At 34.9% G+C, this 21210-nt stretch overlaps 1 protein-coding gene across 1 annotated transcript in view; it reads right to left on the bottom strand.

Annotated features, from left to right (window-relative positions):
- LOC150102507 (BRISC and BRCA1-A complex member 2-like) overlaps positions 1-21210 on the bottom strand; it is a 119863-nt gene that overhangs the window by 71804 nt on the left and 26849 nt on the right. The window contains exon 5 of the mRNA XM_090399360.1: positions 10103-10177. Within this exon, the coding sequence (XP_090255486.1) occupies positions 10103-10177 (75 nt within the window). The remainder of the gene's footprint in view (positions 1-10102; positions 10178-21210) is intronic.

The following is a 21210-nucleotide window of genomic DNA, read 5'->3' on the forward strand; positions in this document are numbered from 1 at the left end:
GAAATAATGAACTCAATAATAAACACTCAGAGTGCCTTCTGATAAATTCACACCATAATTTTATGTTGCTCAGGAATTTAAATTTGACATAATACATGAAAAATTACCCAGATTTGAAAGTAATCATAAAATTCAAGTGGAAAATGAGTATTGATGAAACAAGCCACAAAGATAGCAGGAATTTACATGCCGAAATCTGTTTTTATATAGGAGAAGCTTATGTGTGTGATCCTCTGACAGCAGGTAAAGGAAATGAGTGGTACTAGAGCAGGGTGAGTGTTATTAATCATGTCAGCTTGAACAGTATGTTAAAAATCCTGTCAGCTATGGCATTTATGTTATATCTCTGTAAAGAGATTGTTTTTACACCAAGTATTAAGTAAATATACACGAGTTCAATCCAATTGGTGCAATGACAACTATTATTTTTAGAATCCAGGAATTAATTGACTCTAGACAAAATAAATGAAAAATGTATGTTTAATGAAAACTAAATAAAACTATATACATTATAAATAAAATTAAATTAATAACTAAAAAACTTACTGGATCCAAGGTCTTCTAAATTAAATCTAAATTTTAGATATATCCTTTATCTTGAAAGGAATATTTTCACTCTCTCCCTGACTACTGTTGCTTTATTTCTGTCTGTCTGTGTTTCACTGGGCATCTACAGATGCTGTATGGTCACTCCGATGCTCGATGATGTTCCACACTAGGCCTTGCCATGTAGTCCTGTTGTTTGTCCTTCTGGCAGCCTCAACTCTCTGAAGATCAGTCACTCCACACACGCCATCTGTCCATCTCATTGATGGTCTACCCCTGCCTCTTTTTCCAGGAACTTTACCTTCTATTACTGTTCTGAGAAGTCCTCCTTCCATCCTTTATCATACGCCTTTCAGTGTATGATATCCTCAACAGCCTTCTGTAACACCACATCTCAAAAGCTGATATCCGTTTCTTATCTGACTTCTTTAGGTTCCAAGTCTCGCATCCATAAGTCGCTGTTGGAAAAACAACTGCATCTAAAATCCTCAACTTTGTTCCCATGGAGATAGATCCATCCTTCCAGATTTTAGACAGGTCTCTGACTGTTGTTTTAGCCATTCCTAACCTTTTTCTGACCTTCTGAACAGCAATTCTTCACATTAATAATGGATCCCAGGTACTCAAACTTGCTGACTTCCTCAATTCTTTCTCCATTAAGATACATTTGTTTCTCAAGAGCTTCTCTGTTTGTTTTTCCTTTGAGAACCATAATCTTTGTCTTGCTAGAATTGAGTTGAAGTCCTCTGTTATTACTGATCTTGTTAACTTTGTCAAGAATTAGTCCTAGTTCTTCCATGTCATTACAAAGGAGTACTGTATCATCAGCGTACCTCAGATACTGATCAATCTACCTCTTATCGTAATTCCTGTCCTGAGCTCATCCAATGCTTCACGCATGATGTCCTCTGCATATATACTAAACAAGTGAGGAGAAAGTAAACATCATTGTCTAACTCCTTTTCCAACTTGAAGCCAATCAGTCAATCCAACACCTGTTCTTACTGTGGCTTCATGCTCCTTATACAAGTTGGCTATCAACCTGATAGTGTGTTGAGGAAAACCCATTCTTTTCATTACTTTCCACAGTTTCACATGCTCAACACAGTCAAAAGCTTTAGAGTAGTCTAAGAAACACATTACCAGAGGGAGTCTGAATTCTTCATATTTTTCTATGATCTGTCTAAGGCAAAGGATCTGATCTGGTGCCCCTACCTTTCCTAAAGCCTGCTTGTTCCACGGGCATCTCTGCCTCAACTTTGGCCTCAATCCTATTTAGCATGATCTTTAATAAAATTTTGCTTGCATGAGATATCAAACTAATAGTTCTATAATTCTTGCATGCGTTCATATCACCTTTCTTGTGTAGTGGTATGAAAACTGACTTCTTCCAGTGTCTAGACCATGATCCTGTCTCCCATATACTTGTAATCAATCTATGAAACACTCTTATCCCTTCATCTCCTGTGGCCTTAATTAACTCTGCTGGGATTTCATCTGCACCCGGGGCCTTATTGCTGCTGAGCTGCTTAACTGCTCTTTCAACTTCATGCCTAAGTGGAGGAGGTTCCAAATCAAAATTTTCTTCATGGGAGGACTCCACATTTTCTTTATCTACTCTGCTGTACAGTTCCTCACAGTATTCTTTCCATCTGTTTTTGATTTCCAACTCTTCTGTTAGTAATGATCCATTCCTGTCTTCGATGACATTTAGGCTTGAACTTGTGCTTTAAGTCACGAACTAAATAAAACATCCTTTTATAATTATGCCTTCTCATCTGGAACTCTATTTCTTCACATTTATTAGTATAGAACTTTTCCTTATCCTGCCTGATGGCTCTTCTGATTTCTCTATGTAATCTCTTGTATTCTTCGGTCCGTGTATCTCTTTGTTTTTCCAACTGCCTTCTTTTGATTAGTTCCCATGTTGAATCTGATATCCATGGGTCTCTTGGTTTTCTTATTGGGCTGAGATATGTCTTCACTGTATCCTGTATTATCATCTTGACTCCTTCCCAAAGCATTTCTGGTGAGATTTCCTCATTGGTCTCCAAAAAATCATCCAGCCGAGTTGATGTTTCTTCTGTGAATCCACTAGGAATTACTCTAACATCCAATCTAGTGGAATGTGCCTGACCTGGAAGTTTTCGGAATCTTAGTCTTACTTTGGCTCTTATCAGCTGATGGTCTGTACCACAATCTGCTCCAGGACAAGTATGCACATCAGAGATGCTTGTCTTCTGTCGCTGGAGAGCCAGGATGTAATCAATCTGGTGCCTTGACCTACCAATGTTGGATGTCCAAGTATAGGCCCATCGTGGAAGTTTCTGGAAGCAGGTATTGGTAATAACTAATCTGTTGACACGGGCAAATTCCAACAGTCTTTCACCATGGGTGTTACGTTCACCCAGACCAAACATGCCACATTCCGGCCCGACTCTCATACTCTTTCCCACTTTTGCATTTAAGTCTCCTAAGATGTACAGTATGTCTCTCCTTGGTAGGCAGTCCAAAACAGTTTGTAAGTTTTCATAGAATTCTTCACTCTCTTCTTCAGGCCTATCTGTGTGGGGTGCATAAACTACCACAATTGATACATTGGTAGGCTGAGCCTTAAGTCTAATGGAGAGTATCCTACCATTAATGGGATTATAACCAAGAAGGCTTCTTGCCTGAGTTGTCTTCAGTATCACAGTTGCTTTGTTTAATATCTGCTTAATCAGACTCCTAGGCTGAACATTGTTTTCACAACAAATTCCTACAGACAATAAATATTCAATAGTCAGTTCTTTATCAGGCCTTTATTCAAAATATAAAAAACTTCTTAACATCCAGAGGACTATGTACTATTTCCTTATTTAGCATAAATGTTCCATTCATCTCACTGTTTCACTGAAGTATAATTATTCTTACCTCAGGCAGTTTTATTACAAGAGGCACAAATCATAAATTCATTACGAGAGAAAAAGTTTCCTTCATTATTTTATAAACACTGTATTAAAGTAGAACTCATCATTAAAGCCAACTTTCAGTTTCAGATTCCTCTAATTACATCCATTGTTCCAATAAATTAATATCACTGGCACCCTTAAGACAAAAGATGAAAGTTTTCATTTAGCGTTTCTTTGAATGTTGAAACAAAACGTTTACTGTTCACTTTTTGACAGTTTCACTTTTCCAGTTAAAGAATTCACCATGCTACAATTCCTTTTTTTGGAATCTTCTATTAATTTATTCTGACTATCAAGTTTTCTTAAAAACTCTTTTAAAATAAAATTTTCTAGTCTGTTCTCTTAAAGTTCTGCTCTCTCTCTCTCTCTCTTCTTGTTTTCTATCATTACCCAGGTACTGAATGCTTTCTTCAGTAGCTGCCAATCATCATCAATTTCCTTGGTGAGTGTGCGTACTTCTTTCCTTAAGCGGCAAGCAATAAGCTAGTAATGGCTGATATGCTGTCGTCATTGGCAAAAAGGGAATGTCTTTATAATATCACGGTACACTTAACAATTATGAATTACAATAAGAACACTGAAAATATTACAACTATCAGATATCCAGTAACATCAGGTATACATCAATCTCAAATACTTTATATTTTATTTTAACATAAATATCAATATCTTATCAAGCATATTGCAAGTGCCAATTATACAAGATTACAAAACCAAAACAAACAAAACGGTAACCTAGAGAAATGATTGTAAAAAGATTCATAATTATAAATTATGATTAGAGTAGGGTGAGTATCACTTTCATTTATGCAAAATTATCTTTCAGTTAACAGTGATCACTATAAAAATATTTTCAGATGTTGAAATTTTTTTTTTTTTTACTTGTTTATACTATAAATTAAAGATGCCGAGAAATCATATTCTTGGTTTCATCCTTTATTCACGTGTAAGCGAACAAAGTTTGCATGTGAAGTCAAACTCAGTTTGATTACACTTGGAAAAAGGATAAAACCAAAAATATAATTTCTTGGCATCTTTAATTTAAAAAATATTTTCCTTAATATAACCGAGTGATATTTCTCACAAAATTAAATTTAAATTCAATGTTGCACTATTTTTGTATTCCCACTGATTTTTATTTTATTTTTTTTCCCCTTCTCTCTGAAACATAATTCCTTTTAATTTGTTTCCCAGGAAACACAACACGGAGATAATTTTAAAGTTTCCCTTCCTTCTGGGAACTCTTCTGCTATCCTTAAGCATAAAATATTTGTCATATTTATTTATAACAAAATGCTGTTCAATGTATTTTAAAGAAGAGTGTATGTGTGTTACTTTAAGAAAACTATATCATCTGTTTAACAGTCTGATCCATTTTCAACTTAGCAACTCTACTCCTCAGTTTAACTCCAAGTTAAACTGAGGAGTAGAGTTATCTAAGTTGTTACCTAACCAAAATTAAAATTAAACATTGTTTTCTTTATAAAATAATTATAAAATTAATGTTTTTATAAAATTCTGAATCATATAGTTATTGTCATATAAACAGGTTTCAAAATGCAGATTTTGCATAAAGTATCATGATTTCTTATTTCCACCTTATTACACCAAGTAATTACTTTAAAAAAAATAGCTTTTTATTTTTTAATGTGGTTTACACCCACAAAAGGTTGTTAATAAACCTACAGTACATTGGCATCATGGGGAGGGTAAGGATTTTCTCCCCCATTTTTGTTAATTTATTTATAAATTACATGATCATCAAATTCCTGCCATGTACCCTCAAGGGGTTTACAGGATATGATAGTACAACATGAAAAATTTACATCATTACTAACTTTCTATCTACAATTTTCCTCCAAATCAGTCTGTTACTTGTCAAGACTCCAACATTATCAGATCTTATATTTCTATCGTCTAAGGCACTTGGTATCATATCAATCCACCTATATCTTGGTCTTCCTCTGGATCATTTTCCTGCCAACCTGGCAGAGAACACTTGTTTTGCTAATCTTTCCTCGCCCATTCTGTTTAAGTAACCATACCACCTCAGATTAGTTCTGCTGACGCATTCCTGGATGCTGACAATGTAAACGTTCTTTCCTAATATCCTCTTTTTTAATATGATATTGCCATTGATGCCATCCATACATGCGGCTAATCTTTCTCAAAACTCTCATATCTGGGGTCTCTAGTCTTTGGTCAAGTATTTTACTTCTGACCCAGCTCTCAGATCCATAAGTTAAAACTGATTTGAACACTGGTATACAGCTAATTTAGTGTTCCGACTAATTTCTCTCTTATTCCATATGAATTTATTCAATTGACTTCCTACCATACCAACTTTGTTGATTCTGTGGTCTATTTCCGTATTTAATTTACCATCTTCAGTAAATGCCTAAGTAGCTGATATGTTTTACTTGTTCCACAGGTTCTCCATTCACAACACAGTTGACATTTTCAATGATTCTGCCTATTTTCATTGTCTTTGTCTTTTTATTGCTGACCTTCATACCATATCTATTACAACAGTTAATAAATTTAGTCAGTGAATCTTGCAGACTTGTAGTGGATTTATTTAGAGGTATAACATCGTCTGCATAAAGCAAAGAGCTGACATTACTATCTCCAATTTTGATATCATGTTTAATACCACTTTCCTTCATAATGTGATCCATATAGATAATGAATAACAGAGGGGATAATGTACATCCTTGTCTCATGCCAGATTTAACATTAAACCATTTTCCTGTACTTACATCAATTCTAAAGGCTGACTTACAACTCAAATAAAAAGACTAAGTATTGCTTGATATAATGCCCCATTCACACCATATAACTGTAGCATATTGAATAGCTTCTCTCTTGGCACCTTGTCATAGGCCTTTTCCAAATCGACAAAACTTAAATACAGATCTTTGTTATATTCCTATGATTTCTCCACTATTTGTCGTAAAGTGAAGATCTGATCCTGACAGCCTCTATTTGACCTGAATCCAGCTTGTTCTTCACCAAGCTTTTCTTCCACAATTCTTCTCAACCGTTTCTCAAGTACATTTGCATAGATCTTGCCAGGGACACTCAGTAGGGAAATACCTCTGTACGTCTCACATTCAGTTTTATTTCCCTTTTTATATATGGGTACTATGAGAGCTTTACTCCAATCATCGGGAATTCATCCCTCTGTCCAGGCATTCTGAACTATGCAGTGCAGCCACTGTAAGACTTTTTATATCACCAAACTTCAGCATTTCTGGTCGAATATCATCTACTCCTACTGCCTTTCCACATTTCAAGCCTTTGATGGCTTTTTCTACTTCAAGTACGATATATATTCCTGACTGAATGCCTGGTCAGTGTTTTTTACCACTGTGCTGTCATCACTGCTTGTTTCATTTAGCAGTTTTTGAAAGTAATTACTCCATACTTCAAGGATATCTTTTTCTCCCGTTTTCGTGTCACCTTTATCATCTCTAACTCCTTTTACAGCACTCTTTCCTCCATTCCTATGCTTCTTCAACAACCTCCAAAATATTTTGCCACTTCTTGATATTTATTTTCTACGTTCTTGCCAAAGTCCTCCCATGACTTTTGTTTAGTTTTACACAGTGTTTAGCTTTCTTACATTTGTCTCTGTATTCTAAGAGCACAAGCTGACTTATTTGCCAGGAACTTTTGATATGCTTTCTTCTTTTCCTTCACTGCCTCTTTAACTTCCTGTGTCCACCATGGAGTTCTAATTTTTCTATCCTTGCAGACAACTTCACCACATGTCTCTCTAATTGAATCAATCAGGGTTTTCTTCAAGGCTTGCCACAAAATCTCCAAGGTTTGGTTCCTGTTCTCAAACTCTGTCATTTTTCTTTAATAATCTTTGTGCATTTTAGTCTACAGTTCACATCTGGGAGCTGCTCAACTTTCATTCACTTTAAAACTTTTATTTTTTTCAATATGAAATTCAATTATATCCTGCTCAAGACTATATAGTGATCACTTCCAATTTCAAATCCTCTGTACACTCTGGTGTCCTGCACCAGGGAGAAGACGTCACAATCAACAATAACATAGTCAATGAGACTTTTCTTATTCCTTGCCTCTTCTCTCCATGTGAATTTGGGCACATTTTCATGTTGGAACATGGTGTTAGTAATAACCAGTCCATGTCCTGAGCAGAAATCCAACAGACATTTGCCATTATTATTAGCTTTGCTCTTTTCTCCAAAATTTCCCAAAATATTTTTGTATGTCTCACAATCATTTCCTACTCTGCTATTTAGATCCCCAACAAGGACCAACTTTTCCTTTTTCATTGTGTCAGTAGCTTTCTCTAGAGCCTAAAAAAATTCCTCCACTTCTACCTTAGTAGAACCTTCTGTGGGACCATAGGCACTACAAATAAGTCTCATTGTCCAGTTCCCTATTCTCATATTTGCCCACATTACTCTACTTGAGACTGCATGCCATTCAAGAAGATTAGCCTCGTATTTTGTGTTGAATACTATGGCTACCCCTTCTTTTCCTTGATTGTCATTGCCTGAATATAACATTTTGTATTTATTGCTCAGAAAGATTTCACCAGTTTTTGACTTTTCTGTTTCAGTCAACCCCATTGTGTCGATCTGGTACTTATCTAATTCCTCAGCTAGCTCCATTTCTTTGCCATTCAGGCTTCTTATGTTGATAGTACCGATCTTTAACTCTGGTGATGTCGAGTTGGGGTGTGTTTTGAGATTTGTTCCAGTAGCTGACTTTTCGCCCTGGTTCCCAGGCGAAAACAATGGGGGCCTTGTTTAACCGGTGACGCTCAAGCGGCATAAAATTTTGTCATATTGTACCATCATTTGTATTTTGGTTTATCCAATAAGAATACAATTTGGTCGGCTAAATCCCAAATTGCCACCACATCCTCGTTCATTCAGTATCCAGGTAGATACCCAACAGGGTGCACCATGAGAAGGTGAGGATTGCACATTAGGTCAGAAGCCCTGGTTGGTTCTCCACATTCCTTTAAAGGCTATGTGGAGGTCTCCTCTCAGTTATACAGCTTTGACCCTTAAGCACCCCCCTTAAACACACACACACACACACACACACACACACACACACACACACACACACACACACACACACACACACAATATTCATCAAAACTTGATTTGCTTCAATGTCACTGCAAGGATTGAGGGCATGGTGCATTGTCATTAATTTTCGAGTTTTTCGGTCTAAATCTTCCACCTCTAGTTGGGTGGAAATTTTCCACCTCTATCTATCTATCTATCTATCTATATAGTCCAGAAACCCTTCTCTAGCACGTCATTTCTGGAAAATAAACTCCAAAACTAAAAATTCTTTCTTGGAGTAAAAAAACAGGATAATTTTTGAAAATTCTTAGAATAAATTTTATTTATCAGTTATTTTTAAACAGGTCGTTAAGATGGTGGTGGTGATGAGATTAGTATTAGTTTAATGTTATTCACTAGGGTGTTATTTTTTAGAAAACAAAACACAAAGAAATATAAATTAAAAAATAAATAAATATACATAAGCACTTAGGTAACCTGTTGCATGCCCACCAAATGGTTTGTTATGCCCCACTCCATGAGCAAGTATGACATGATACTCAGTTTACATCCTAGACAGGTGCCCCACCTAGTTAGGACTCTTAGTCTTTCATCCGTGTATTTCACTTAATTTTGTGTTGCGTTTGTGTGCGTGGGTTACAAGTCTCATTGTACTCCCTAACAATGTCTCAGTGAAACATGAAATATCAGAATTAAATATTATTTTTAATCCTTTCTCAGTGATGTTTCACTCCATTGAACCTCTAACATAAGTATGATAGGATACAATTTGCCACTCAGTGCCCAGTATGAATGTGTTAAGAACAAAAATTGTAAGAAAAGACAATACAATCTAGTGATGTTGACTGGAGCATGACTGGACTAAGATTTGGATAAAAGATACTCATAAAAGTATTCCAGTAGTTTATTAAATCTAGATTGACATGCATTTTAGAGATAGCACAATTGGGGAGTAAAGACAACCATGTAGCATGAATGTTTTACATGTCATTTCTACTGCTATATGTGCAGGAAGTGGAAAGGCAATGTACCTATATTTATGTGGTATGGACTGTAAGTGGCTGATATCTATAAGAAAAGAAAAAAAAAAAGAAAAAATATTATCACATATTTAAATATTTTTGGATTACATACATCCCACACATTACATTTCCATCCTGAAGACTATTTCTAAGATGATAAAGAAACTATCCATTGTGTTAGAACTGTTTATCAGTAGCAAGAGGAAAATGAAGACAAGATCAGTAATCTTTACTAACCATTCCAATCTCTCCTTTCTCAATCTATCCTATTGGTTAAGATTTCAAATAACAGACATCTTTCTTATACTAGAATTCAAGCCATGTCAAGCTGTAGGTATTATTAATATATATGAAAACCCTCCACAATACTGAGGTAATGTTTCTAATTTTATGTTATATAAAGATTCATATTGAAATTCTTATATTTTTACAATTTTAATAGATTAATATATTATTAATACATCACAAATGGAGATTCTTTTTTCTTTTAGAATTCACAAACCTTGGTAAGAACAGGAGGAATTTTTGAGAAATCAACAGGAAGCCTAATAAGAAAATTCACTGGTCCATTTCTGTTCTAAGAAAACAGAAAACAATAAAAATACACAATTGATCATTAAAAATACTTATTTAATTTGCTTTTAGAAATTTATATCTTATTATATATATACTTTTTAAGACAAATATTATCCTAAGATAAGCATGTTAAGAATAAAAGAGGTGATTCTCAATAAGTAAATACAGGCAGCCCTTGGTTTATGCCTCACTTCCATTCCTGAAAAAAATGGATGTAAACCAAATCAGCGTAAAACGAACCCAATTTGAATGGGAGGTACAAAGTTATGTTCTGTGCAGTCAAAAAATATGCACATGAAGTATGTGTATCATTATTTTATTTAAAGCTTTGATAATACATACATATATTTGTTAAAATAAAATTATTAATAACGAAAACAAAACAAAATTATATACAAAAAATATGAAACTGCAATGACAATCAAGGAAAAGAAGGAGTAGCCATAGTATTCAACACAAATTACGAGGCTAATCTTCTTCAATGGCAGTCAGTCTCAAGTAGAGTAATGTGGGCAAATATGAGAATGGGGAACTGGACAATGAGACTTATTTGTGCCTATGTTCCCATAGAAGGTTCTACTAAGGTAGAAGTGGAGGAATTTTTTTGAGGCTTTAGAAAAAGCAACTGACACAATGAAAAATGAAAAGTTGGTCCTTGTTGGGGATCTAAATAGCAGAGTAGGAAATGATTGTGAGACATACAAAAATATTTTGGGAAAATTTGGAGAAAAGAGCAAAGCTAATAATAATGGCAAATATTTGTTGGATTTCTGCTCAGGACATGGACTGGTTATTACTAACACCATGTTCCGACATAAAAATGTACACAAATTCACATGGAGAGAAGAGGTTAGGAATAAGAAAAGTCTCATTGACTATGTTATTGTTGATAGTGATGTTTTCTCCCTGGTGCAGGTCACCAGAGTGTACAGAGGATTTGAAATTGGAAGTGATCACTATTTAGTCTTGAGCAAGATAAAATTGAATTTCATATTGAAAAGAATAACATGTAAGAAAGTTTTAAAGCGAATAAACGTTGAGCAGCTCTCAGACGTGAACTGTAGACTAAAATACACAAAGATTATTGAAGAAAAAATGAAAGAGTTTGAGAACAGGAATCAAATCTTGGAGATTCAGTGGCAAACTCTGAAGAAAACATTGATTGATTCTGCCAGAGAGGCATGTGGTGAGGTTGTCTGTAAGGATAAAAAAATCAGAACTCCCTGGTGGACACAGGAAGTTAAAGAGGTAGTGAAGGAAAAGAAGAAAGCATATCAAAAGTTCCTGCCAAATAAATCAGCTTGTGCTCTTAGAGAATATAGAGACAAATGCAAGAATGCTAAACACTGTGTAAAACTAGCTAAACAAAAGTCATGGGAGGACTTTGGCAAGAACATAGAAAATAAACATCAAGAAGGCGGAAAAATATTCTGTAGGTTGTTGAAGAAGCTTAGGAATGGAGAAAAGAGTGCTGTAAAAGGAGTTAGAGATGATAAAGGTGACATGAAAACGGGAGAAAAAGATATCCTTGAAGTATGGAGTAATTACTTTGAAAAACTGCTAAATGAAACAAGCAGTGATGACAGCACAGTGGTAAAAAACACTGACCAGGCATGCAGTCAGGAATACATATCCATACTTGAAGTAGAAAAAGCCATCAAAGGCTTGAAATGTGGAAAGGCAGCAGGAGTAGATGATATTTGACCAGAAATGCGGAAGTATGGTGGTATAAGAGTCTTACAGTGGCTGCACTGCATAGTTCAGAAAGCCTGGGCAGAGGGACGAATTCCTGATGATTGGAGTAGAGCTCTCATAGTACCCATATATAAAAAGGGAAATAAAACTGCATGTGAGAATTACAGAGGTATTTCCCTTCTGAGTGTTCCTGGCAAGATCTATGCAAGTATACTTGAGAAACGGTTGAGATGAATTGTGGAAGAAAACCTTGGTGAAGAACAAGCTGGATTCAGGCCAAATAGAGGCTGTCAGGATCAGATATTCACTTTACGACAAATAGTCAAGAAAGCATGGGAATATAACAAAGATCTGGATTTAAGTTTTGTCGATTTGGAAAAGGCATATGACAAGGTGCCAAGAGAGAAGCTATTCAATACGCTGCAGTTATATGGTGTGAATGGGGCATTATATCAAGCAATACTTAGTCTTTATTTGAGTTGTAAGTCAGCAGTTAGAATTGAAGGAAGTACAGGAAGATGGTTTAATGTTAAATCTGGTGTGAGACAAGGATGTACATTATCCCCTCTGTTATTCATATCTATATGGATCACATTATGAGGGAAAGTGGTATTAAACATGATATCAAAATTGGAGATGTTAATGTCAGCTCTTTGCTTTATGCGGATGATGTGATACTTCTAAATAAATCCGCTACAAGTCTGCAAGGTTCTCTGACTAAATTGAATAGCTGTTGTAATAGATATGGTATGAAGGTCACCAATAAAAAGACAAAGACAATGAAAATAGGCAGAATCATTGAAAATGTCAACTGTGTTGTGAATGGAGAACCTGTGGAACAGGTAAAACATTTCAGCTATTTAGGTACGATTTTTACTGAAGATGGTAAATTAAATATAGAAATAGACAACAGAATCAGGAAAGCTGGTATGGTGGGAAGTCAATTGAATAAATTCATATGGAATAAGAGAGAAATTAGTCGGAACACTAAATTAGCTGTATACAAGACAGTGTTCAAACCAGTTTTAACTTATGGATCTGAGAGCTGGGTCAGAAGTAAAACACTTCAAAGATTAGAGACCGCAGATATGAGTCCTGAGAAAGATTATAGGCGGGAACAGATGGCATCAATGGCAATATCATATTAAAAACGAGGATATTAGGATAGAACTTGACATTGTCAGCATCCAGAATGCATTAGCAGAGCTAATCTCAGGTGGTATGGTCACTTAAACAGAATGGACGAGGAAAGATTAGCAAAACAAGTGTTCTCTGCCAGGTTGGCAGCAAAACGACCCACAGGAAGACCAAGATATAGGTGGATTGATACGGTACAAAGTGCCTTAGACAATAGAAATATAAAATCTGATAATGTTGGAGTCTTGACAAGTAACAGACAGATTTGGAGGAAAATTGTAGATAGGAAATTAATAATGATGTAATTTTTTTCATGTAATACTATCATATCCTGTACACCCCTTGAGGGTACATGGCAGGAATTTGGTGATGATGATGATGAAATATGAAACTTCGAAAAGATATTACATATTTCTATGTTGAAGTTCATGGTTTCGGATCACCTGCATTTTTTTTTTTGAAAAAATTATCCAGTGTTAACTGCTTAGATTTTCTTTTTTTTCTTTAAGGAGTTCAGTGTAAGGTCGAATAGATGCAATTACATTCCTTTTTTACATTCGCACTCCGTTCCCAATCGTGGTCCATTTCGCAGAGTTCATCAATCAATGTCTCTAGGATACACTGTAAAACGGCCATTTTTATATCTCTCAGAGGACCTTCTTCGTTTTCTTTCTCCCCCTTCGGATGTTGACTTAATTGTTTGGCTAATTCTTTTAAGTCTTCATTGGAAAGCGGTTTATCATGGCTCTCTAAGACTTCTGTTACATCTTCAGCTGTAATATCGTCCAATCCCACCTCTCGTGCAAGCTTGGTAACCTCTTCAATAACATTCTCCTCTTGCTCTAATTCCTCGAAGTCGTGCATAAATGCTGGAAGAAGTTTTACCCATGCTCCCTTTTAAAGACTTTGCTGACACTTCGTTCCAAGCTGCCCTGATGTTGTTAATGCCCTTCAAAATATTGAATGACCACCAAGTCTTTAATAGTTTTTTCTGAAGTGTCCAAGACTCTTACCATTTCCATAAATGTTATAAGGAGGTAATAAGCTTTGAAGATTGATATAATCCCCTGATCCATCGGTTGCAAAAACAATGTTGTGTTTGGGGGCATGCAAACAACCTTGACATCCAATAGTGTTCTTACTTCAGCAAGGTTTTAAGGATGTCCAGGGGCATTATCCAAGAGAAGCAATGCCTTGGCTGACAAATCATTTTCTTTACAGAAGAGAAGCATGGTAGGACAAAAATAATTTGTGTACCAATCTATAAAAATGTCTTGTGTAACCCAAGCTTTCTTGTTCCATTTCCAATAGACTGGCAGCATGGCTTTTAGACCCTTGAAGGCGCATGGTGTATGTAAATAGTACACCAACATTGGTTTAACCCCCTTACCAGCCATTATGGATCAAATACAAATCCATCATATATTTCAATGTAATATCAATGGTATTACAATTTTAATATGCACTTCACACCCATGATAATCTTGACATCTTGGTCGGTAGCATGGTTAAGCTTCAAAGTTCCAGACACATTTGCACCCAACAAAAGTATAAGTCTATCTTTTGCAGCTTTAAAACCTGGAGCGGAACATTCTTCACAGGAAATGAAGGCACATGATGGCAATTTTTTCCAGTGGAGCCCAGTCTCATCAACATTAAAAAGGAGATCAGGAGGATAACTTCCTTGTTCTACACAGTCTTGAAATTCTTTAGGAAAAGCAGCCGCTGCCAAAACATCTGCACTTGCCACCTCACCACAAAATTTGACACTATGCCACTTACTTAGAGACTTAAATCTCATGAACCAACCTTTGCTTCCTAAAAGTATTTCTTCGCCTCAATCTATCTTTTTAAGATCCTCAAAAATTGTTTTTGCTTTCTCAGTTATAACAGACTGCGTCAGAGGAATGTTTTTCTGATTCAAGTCATCCACCCATAATGATAATAATTTTTCCATTTTTTCATGAAGTTTACACTCCTGCTATAACTTACATGTTTTGCATTTAGTACTGCCGTAGATTGCTGCACAGACTGTTTTATTCCATCTGCATTGTTCATAATTGTAGTAACAGTCAATGGAGGCAAGTTCGTACTTCTACAGACATTAGCACGTGTCTGCCCATTTTCCATTCTTTGAATCACCATCATCTTCTTTTCAAGTGTGATTGATTTCTGCGCCTTCCTAACACCAAGGTCTGCTAACTTTTCTGCACTTCTTTTATCAGACATGGCATGTAATTATGTACTTTATCAATTTAAATACGTATGTAGGTAAAAAAAATTAAATAGAACAATCAGGTGGATTCAACAGTAAACCTAGGATTGATACATATACGTCGTAGTAGCTCAGTAAACATTCAAACACTAGAGTGCCTGCTAGTGTCATTTTTCAGCCGGACCACACTACAGTAAGAAAGCACGCTCAGGCATCGGGCATTATTGTGAATCTGCGTAAATTGAACTGTCGTAAACTGAGGGCTGCCTGTATTAGGACTAGGTTCTTTAAAATTAGTGCCAAAATTGGTTTAGAATTATTCAAAAGAAATAAGACTATAACACAAGTATATATCTGTCTGTTAAATATACATCGTCTTATTAATGGTTTGCCTATTTTGCAGGAGGCAAAAAAAAAAAAACATCCACAAGACCATCTAACTTACCTTCACTTTATAAAGGCTTCATGTCCTACATGGAACAAAAGGTCCTAACAGAAGCAAAATTGTCACAACTTTCTCACATAATGCCTAGAAACTAAAGATGCCAAGAAATTATATTCTTAATTTAATCCTTTATCCACGTGTAAACAAACAAAGTTTGCACGTGAGGTAACTTGACAACTTGTATATAGAGGCTAATGACTTCACATCACTTGCCTTAGTATCCCATAATGCAAAGCACATATCCTTATGGACATTTATAATGCTATACAATGTGGGAAGGGTCACTACCCAGACCAGTTTCAACCTTTATTGAGGTCTCATCAGTGGGAGCCAGATGTGCTTTGCATTATGGGATACTAAGGCAAGTGTTGTGAAGTCATTAACCTCTATATACGAGTTGCCCAGATATGAAGTTATGACTTTGTTTGCTTACACTTGGATAAAGAATTAAACCAAGAATATAATTTCTTGGCATCTTTAATGTATAGTATAACCAAGTGGAAAAACTTTCAACAGAAGGGAACTAGGGCCTGTTAGATGTATGTTCACAGTTTGAAATGCTTTGTTCTCAGGCTAGTTTCTTTTAAAAAAAAGAAAAAAAAAACTAAGAGGTTTGGGAAGGGAAAAAAATCCTGCAACTGAAGAATTCAAGCAATTGGTAAACTTTTTTCCAACTGGCCTCTAATACAAGACCAGCTGAAAAAGGTCTATGGAAAAGAAAAAGTTTATTATCATATCTAAAATACGTTCTCTAAATTTTAGAACCTCATCCACCATCACCCCAAGATCTCTTATTTCCTTCACTTCCAAGAATATATCCCCACCAAACATAAATTCTACATCCTATCTTTGTTTCCCAAATTTTAAAACCTTACATTTCACAACATCGAACTGTCATCCCCACTCTCACATGCCCATTCACTCAATCTATTCAAGTCCAGAACATCTGCTCAACTCCTCATAGTTCATCCCAACTTTGCATCATCTGCAAACAACTGAATATTCCCCATCTAAATCTTTCCCAATATCATTAACATACAGGTTAAAAGGCAATGGTCCTAAAATAGACCCCCTCAGGCACACCACTAATGACTTTTCTCTAGCAGGATAGTGTCCCCTCCCCCTATACACAACCTGCTGATACCTATCAGATATCCAATCTCCAATCCAATGCACTAGTTTAATATCCAACCCCATCCGCTCTAGTTTGACTATCAACTTATCGTGCGGTAATCTATCCAAGCATTTGCAAAATCTAAGTATACTACTATGTATCCATATCCTCTGTCCAATGAAGCCATCATGTTATTGTAATTAGTGTATTACTAAAACATGACCTCCCTTTAGCAAATCCATGCTGTCCATCAAAGATAATACCACTGTTAACCTAATTCTGGATGTTCTCAATAGCCTCTCCAACAGTAACCACAATAATGGACACACAGATAGGCCTATAATTACTAAATGAAATTTAATTACTACAATTACTAAATAAAAGAAATTTTAAAATAGCAGTAATCACTGAAACAAAAAAGAAATTAAAAGGAACTATGAGAACTGAAAATTTCAATGTGATATACAGTGGAGTCGACAGAGACCAAAGAGCACAAGCAGGAGTCATGATTTGGATACATAACTCCCTTTCAAAACAGTTAAAACATTATAAATTATGGAATGAAAGAATAATAGAAGCTAGAATAAAAATAGATACAGGCTATTTAACAATAATTGGTTTATATGCCCCAGAAGAAGGAAGAGAACAGGATAATATTGATTTTTATAATCAGCTACAAAACATATATAATAAAATAAATAAAAATGACTGCATAATTTTAGCAGGAGACTTAAATGCAAGAATTGGAAACACAAAAATTAATAATAATATAGGAATACATGGAGAACACACTCTAAACAGAAATGGTAAAAAATTGATTGACTTTGTAGTTTATAATAACCTAAAAATAATGAATTCCTTCTATAAACATAAAGACATACATAAATATACTTGGGCAGCAAGAGGATGGAAATCAATATTAGATTACTTCATATTAAATGAAAAGACATCAAAATTTTCACTTGTTAGAGTTCACAGAGGATATGAAATAAGTAGTGACCACTTCCTTGTTAAAATAAAATCAAGATTACCACCTAAATGGCTACAAGTAACAAGAACAGAAAGAAAAATTGAAACATTTGTTTATAAAACTAGACTATTGAATGACACAAATGTACAATGGCTATATGAACAAAGAATTAACCAATATCTAGATAAAATAAAACAAAATGAAGAAATAGAAATAGAATGGCTTAATATAAAAACGATACTAAATGCAGCAGCAAATGAAAGCTTAGGAAAGACCAAAAAATTCAATAAAAGAAAAAAACTGAAGATCTGGGATGATACAATCAAAGAAATAATTAAAAAGAAAAAAGAAGCCTATCAAAAATGGTTAAGCAGTAAAAGATTAGAAGATGAAATAGAATATAAAAGAATAAGAGCCATAGCTAAAAAGAGAAGTCAGAAAAAGACAGAGAATCATGGAATAAATTTGTTTCTAATTTAGAACATGATTTATATAAAATAAGACCCAATGTATATAAGATTTTGAAACACCTAAATGCAGATACCAAAGAAAACATAAAATTAAACACTGAATTAAAATTAGAAGAATTTCTAAATTACTACACAGAACTGTGGACAGACAAATATTTTAAAAAAGACAACTGGCAAACAGTTAACGAAAATGAAAAGGAAATAACTGAAGAAGAATTAGAAATCAGCCTGAAAGAAACAAAAAATGGAAAATCACCTGGAGAAGATAAGCTAGGTTCAGAACTATATAAATACGCAGGAACAAGAATCAAAAAAAAGACTTACTATTTTTAAATAAAATTTACTCAACTGGTATCCCCCCAATAGAATGGAAAAAAGTAATTGTGATTCCTATCTTTAAGAAAGGTAATAGAGATGACCCTAAAAACTATAGAGATATCAGTATACTAAATTCCTGTTACAAAATATATAGCAGAATCTTAAATAAACTAATGAAATATTCTGAAAACTTTATTCTAGAGGTACAGAATGGATTTAGAAAAGGACGATCATGTATAGACCCAGCCTTTTGCCTAAAATTAATAGTAGAGAAAAGAAGAGAATATAATTTGGAAACACATATTGCATTTATTGACTTTGAAAAAGCATTTGACAAAGTTAAAAGAAACATATTATTTAACATATTAAAAGAAAGACAAATACCAAATAATATCCTAAAAGCTATCACAAGTATATATGAAAATAATCAAATACAAATAAGATTAAATCACAAGCTATCATATACAAGAGAGATAAACCAAGGGGTCCGACAGGGATGTCCCCTCTCAGCAACTCTTTTTAATATCTACTTAAATGAAATAATAATAAAATGGAGTAAAAATTTACACCAAGGAATTAAACTTTCACCTACAGTTAACTTAAACACTCTCCTCTTTGCAGACGACCAAATAATAATTACAAATTCTGAAGATAACTTGCAGAAAGCTATTTTAAATCTAAATGAGATATCCAAAGATTATGGTATGATAATATCAACAGAAAAATCAAAAACTATGGCCTTTAAAGGACAAGATCCAGCAAGAACTAAAATAGTAATAGATAACAAGATCTTAGAACAGGTAAAAATTGCAAAATATTTAAAAATAACAGGTGTAATTAACTCTATATTTAAACCAAACCTAGTTCAAAAACAAACCAGGCTAAAAGTATACAATACATTAACCTTACCGGTCTTAATGTATGGAAGCGAAATCTGGACAATAAAACAAAAAGACAAACAAAGATTAACAACAGCAGAAATGAAGTTTATGAGAAAAACTGCAAAGTATACCCTATTTGATCACAAAAGAAACGAAGATATTATGAAAGAATTAAACCAAGAACCAGTAATAGAAAAAATTAAAAAATATAAACATAAATGGATGGAACACGAAAACAGAAAGATTACCAAAACAAGCCTTAAAGTACAAGCCATTAGGAAAAAGAAAACCAGGACGTCCTCTTAAACGATTCAACGATGACTTCTAAGGCCGGAACAGGCCATGCTAGGTCTAAATCCTTGATACGTATGATGATGATGATGATGACTAAAACATGACCTCCCTTTAGCAAATCCATGCTGTCCATCAAAGATAATACCACTGTTAACCTAATTCTGGATGTTCTCAATAGCCTCTCCAACAGTAACCACAATAATGGACACAAAGATAGGCCTATAATTAGATGCTTGAGTTCTGTCACCTCTGTTATGAAGTGGTATAATCTTTCCTTCCTTCCACTCCTTTGGAACTGGACCTAGTGTAAGACTTGTATTAAACAAATATGTCAAGGCAGATGTCCCTGGCACATTCTTTTAAAATACATAGTGATACCAAGTCCTACAGACTTTAATATCAAGTTTTTTCAATTTCCCATATATCTCTTGCTCATTTAGTTTCTCCTCCTCATCATCCACTGCTCTCAAACTCCGTGATATTACAATCGCAATGCTGAAAGATCTTTATGAACTGCTCATTACATATCTCAACTAAATCCAGTGCAGCAGCTGTTGTTATACTATTTTCTACAATCAATGTCACCCTTCCATAATCATTCTTTATTATTTGCTGGATACATATCGAAAGAACTCCCTATGATTTTTTTTTTTTGGCTTTCATTAGCTAACTGTTGCTGATACTGCATTTTTGCTATGCTTACCAACCGATTCACCCTCCTTGCCTATTCTTTCTGTTGCTCAGAATTGATTATTACAACTTCTTATGTTGCCTCCATAATGCCTTTTTCCTCTGTATTGCATGCTTAATCTCTTCATTCATCCATTTCACACCTACCTTATTTCACATTCTGACCCCTTGGAATACATTTAGAGATTGCTTCTACTAGACAGTCCTTGAATATTACACAAGCAGCACTGATTTCTCCTTTCCATCCAACTTCTCATTCCATACAATACCTGCAAGCTGTCTCCTGAACTCTGCATAATCACCAGCCATGTAGTTTCACATATACCCTTTCCTCACAGAAGTCCTCCCACTGCTAGCAACCACCCAGGTAATCACTTCATGGTCACTCTCACCAATTGGAGGTTGATTTGACGATCATTTATAATAACATCCTCTGATGAGATGATCAAATCCTCCTGTGCTCTATGTTGAATATTGCCTGAAATAGTTGTCCCTCAAAAACTCGAGAAACTCAATTTCTTTCATTCCGGTTGCTATCTCATCATCCCAGTCTATACTGTCATAATTAAAATTATCTATGATGATCACTCTTTTCTTATTTGTTTGGCTAATTTGATTATACATTTCCTGGTCACTACCATTCACATAATCACGTCCAAACATCCGACAAAGAATTTCATTCCATTCACCTCTATCTCAACACCATACTACCTCAAAACTGCTGTCTCTATTTCCCCCTTGCATGGACATAACTATTTTTCTATCATCAATAACATTCCACCTCCCCTTTTAACCTTTCTATCTT

This window comes from Typopeltis vanoorti, chromosome 10 (genome assembly GCF_054136105.1).
Source record: "Typopeltis vanoorti isolate ZY-2024b chromosome 10, IOZ_Tvanoo_1.0, whole genome shotgun sequence".
Taxonomy (NCBI): domain Eukaryota; kingdom Metazoa; phylum Arthropoda; class Arachnida; order Uropygi; family Thelyphonidae; genus Typopeltis; species Typopeltis vanoorti.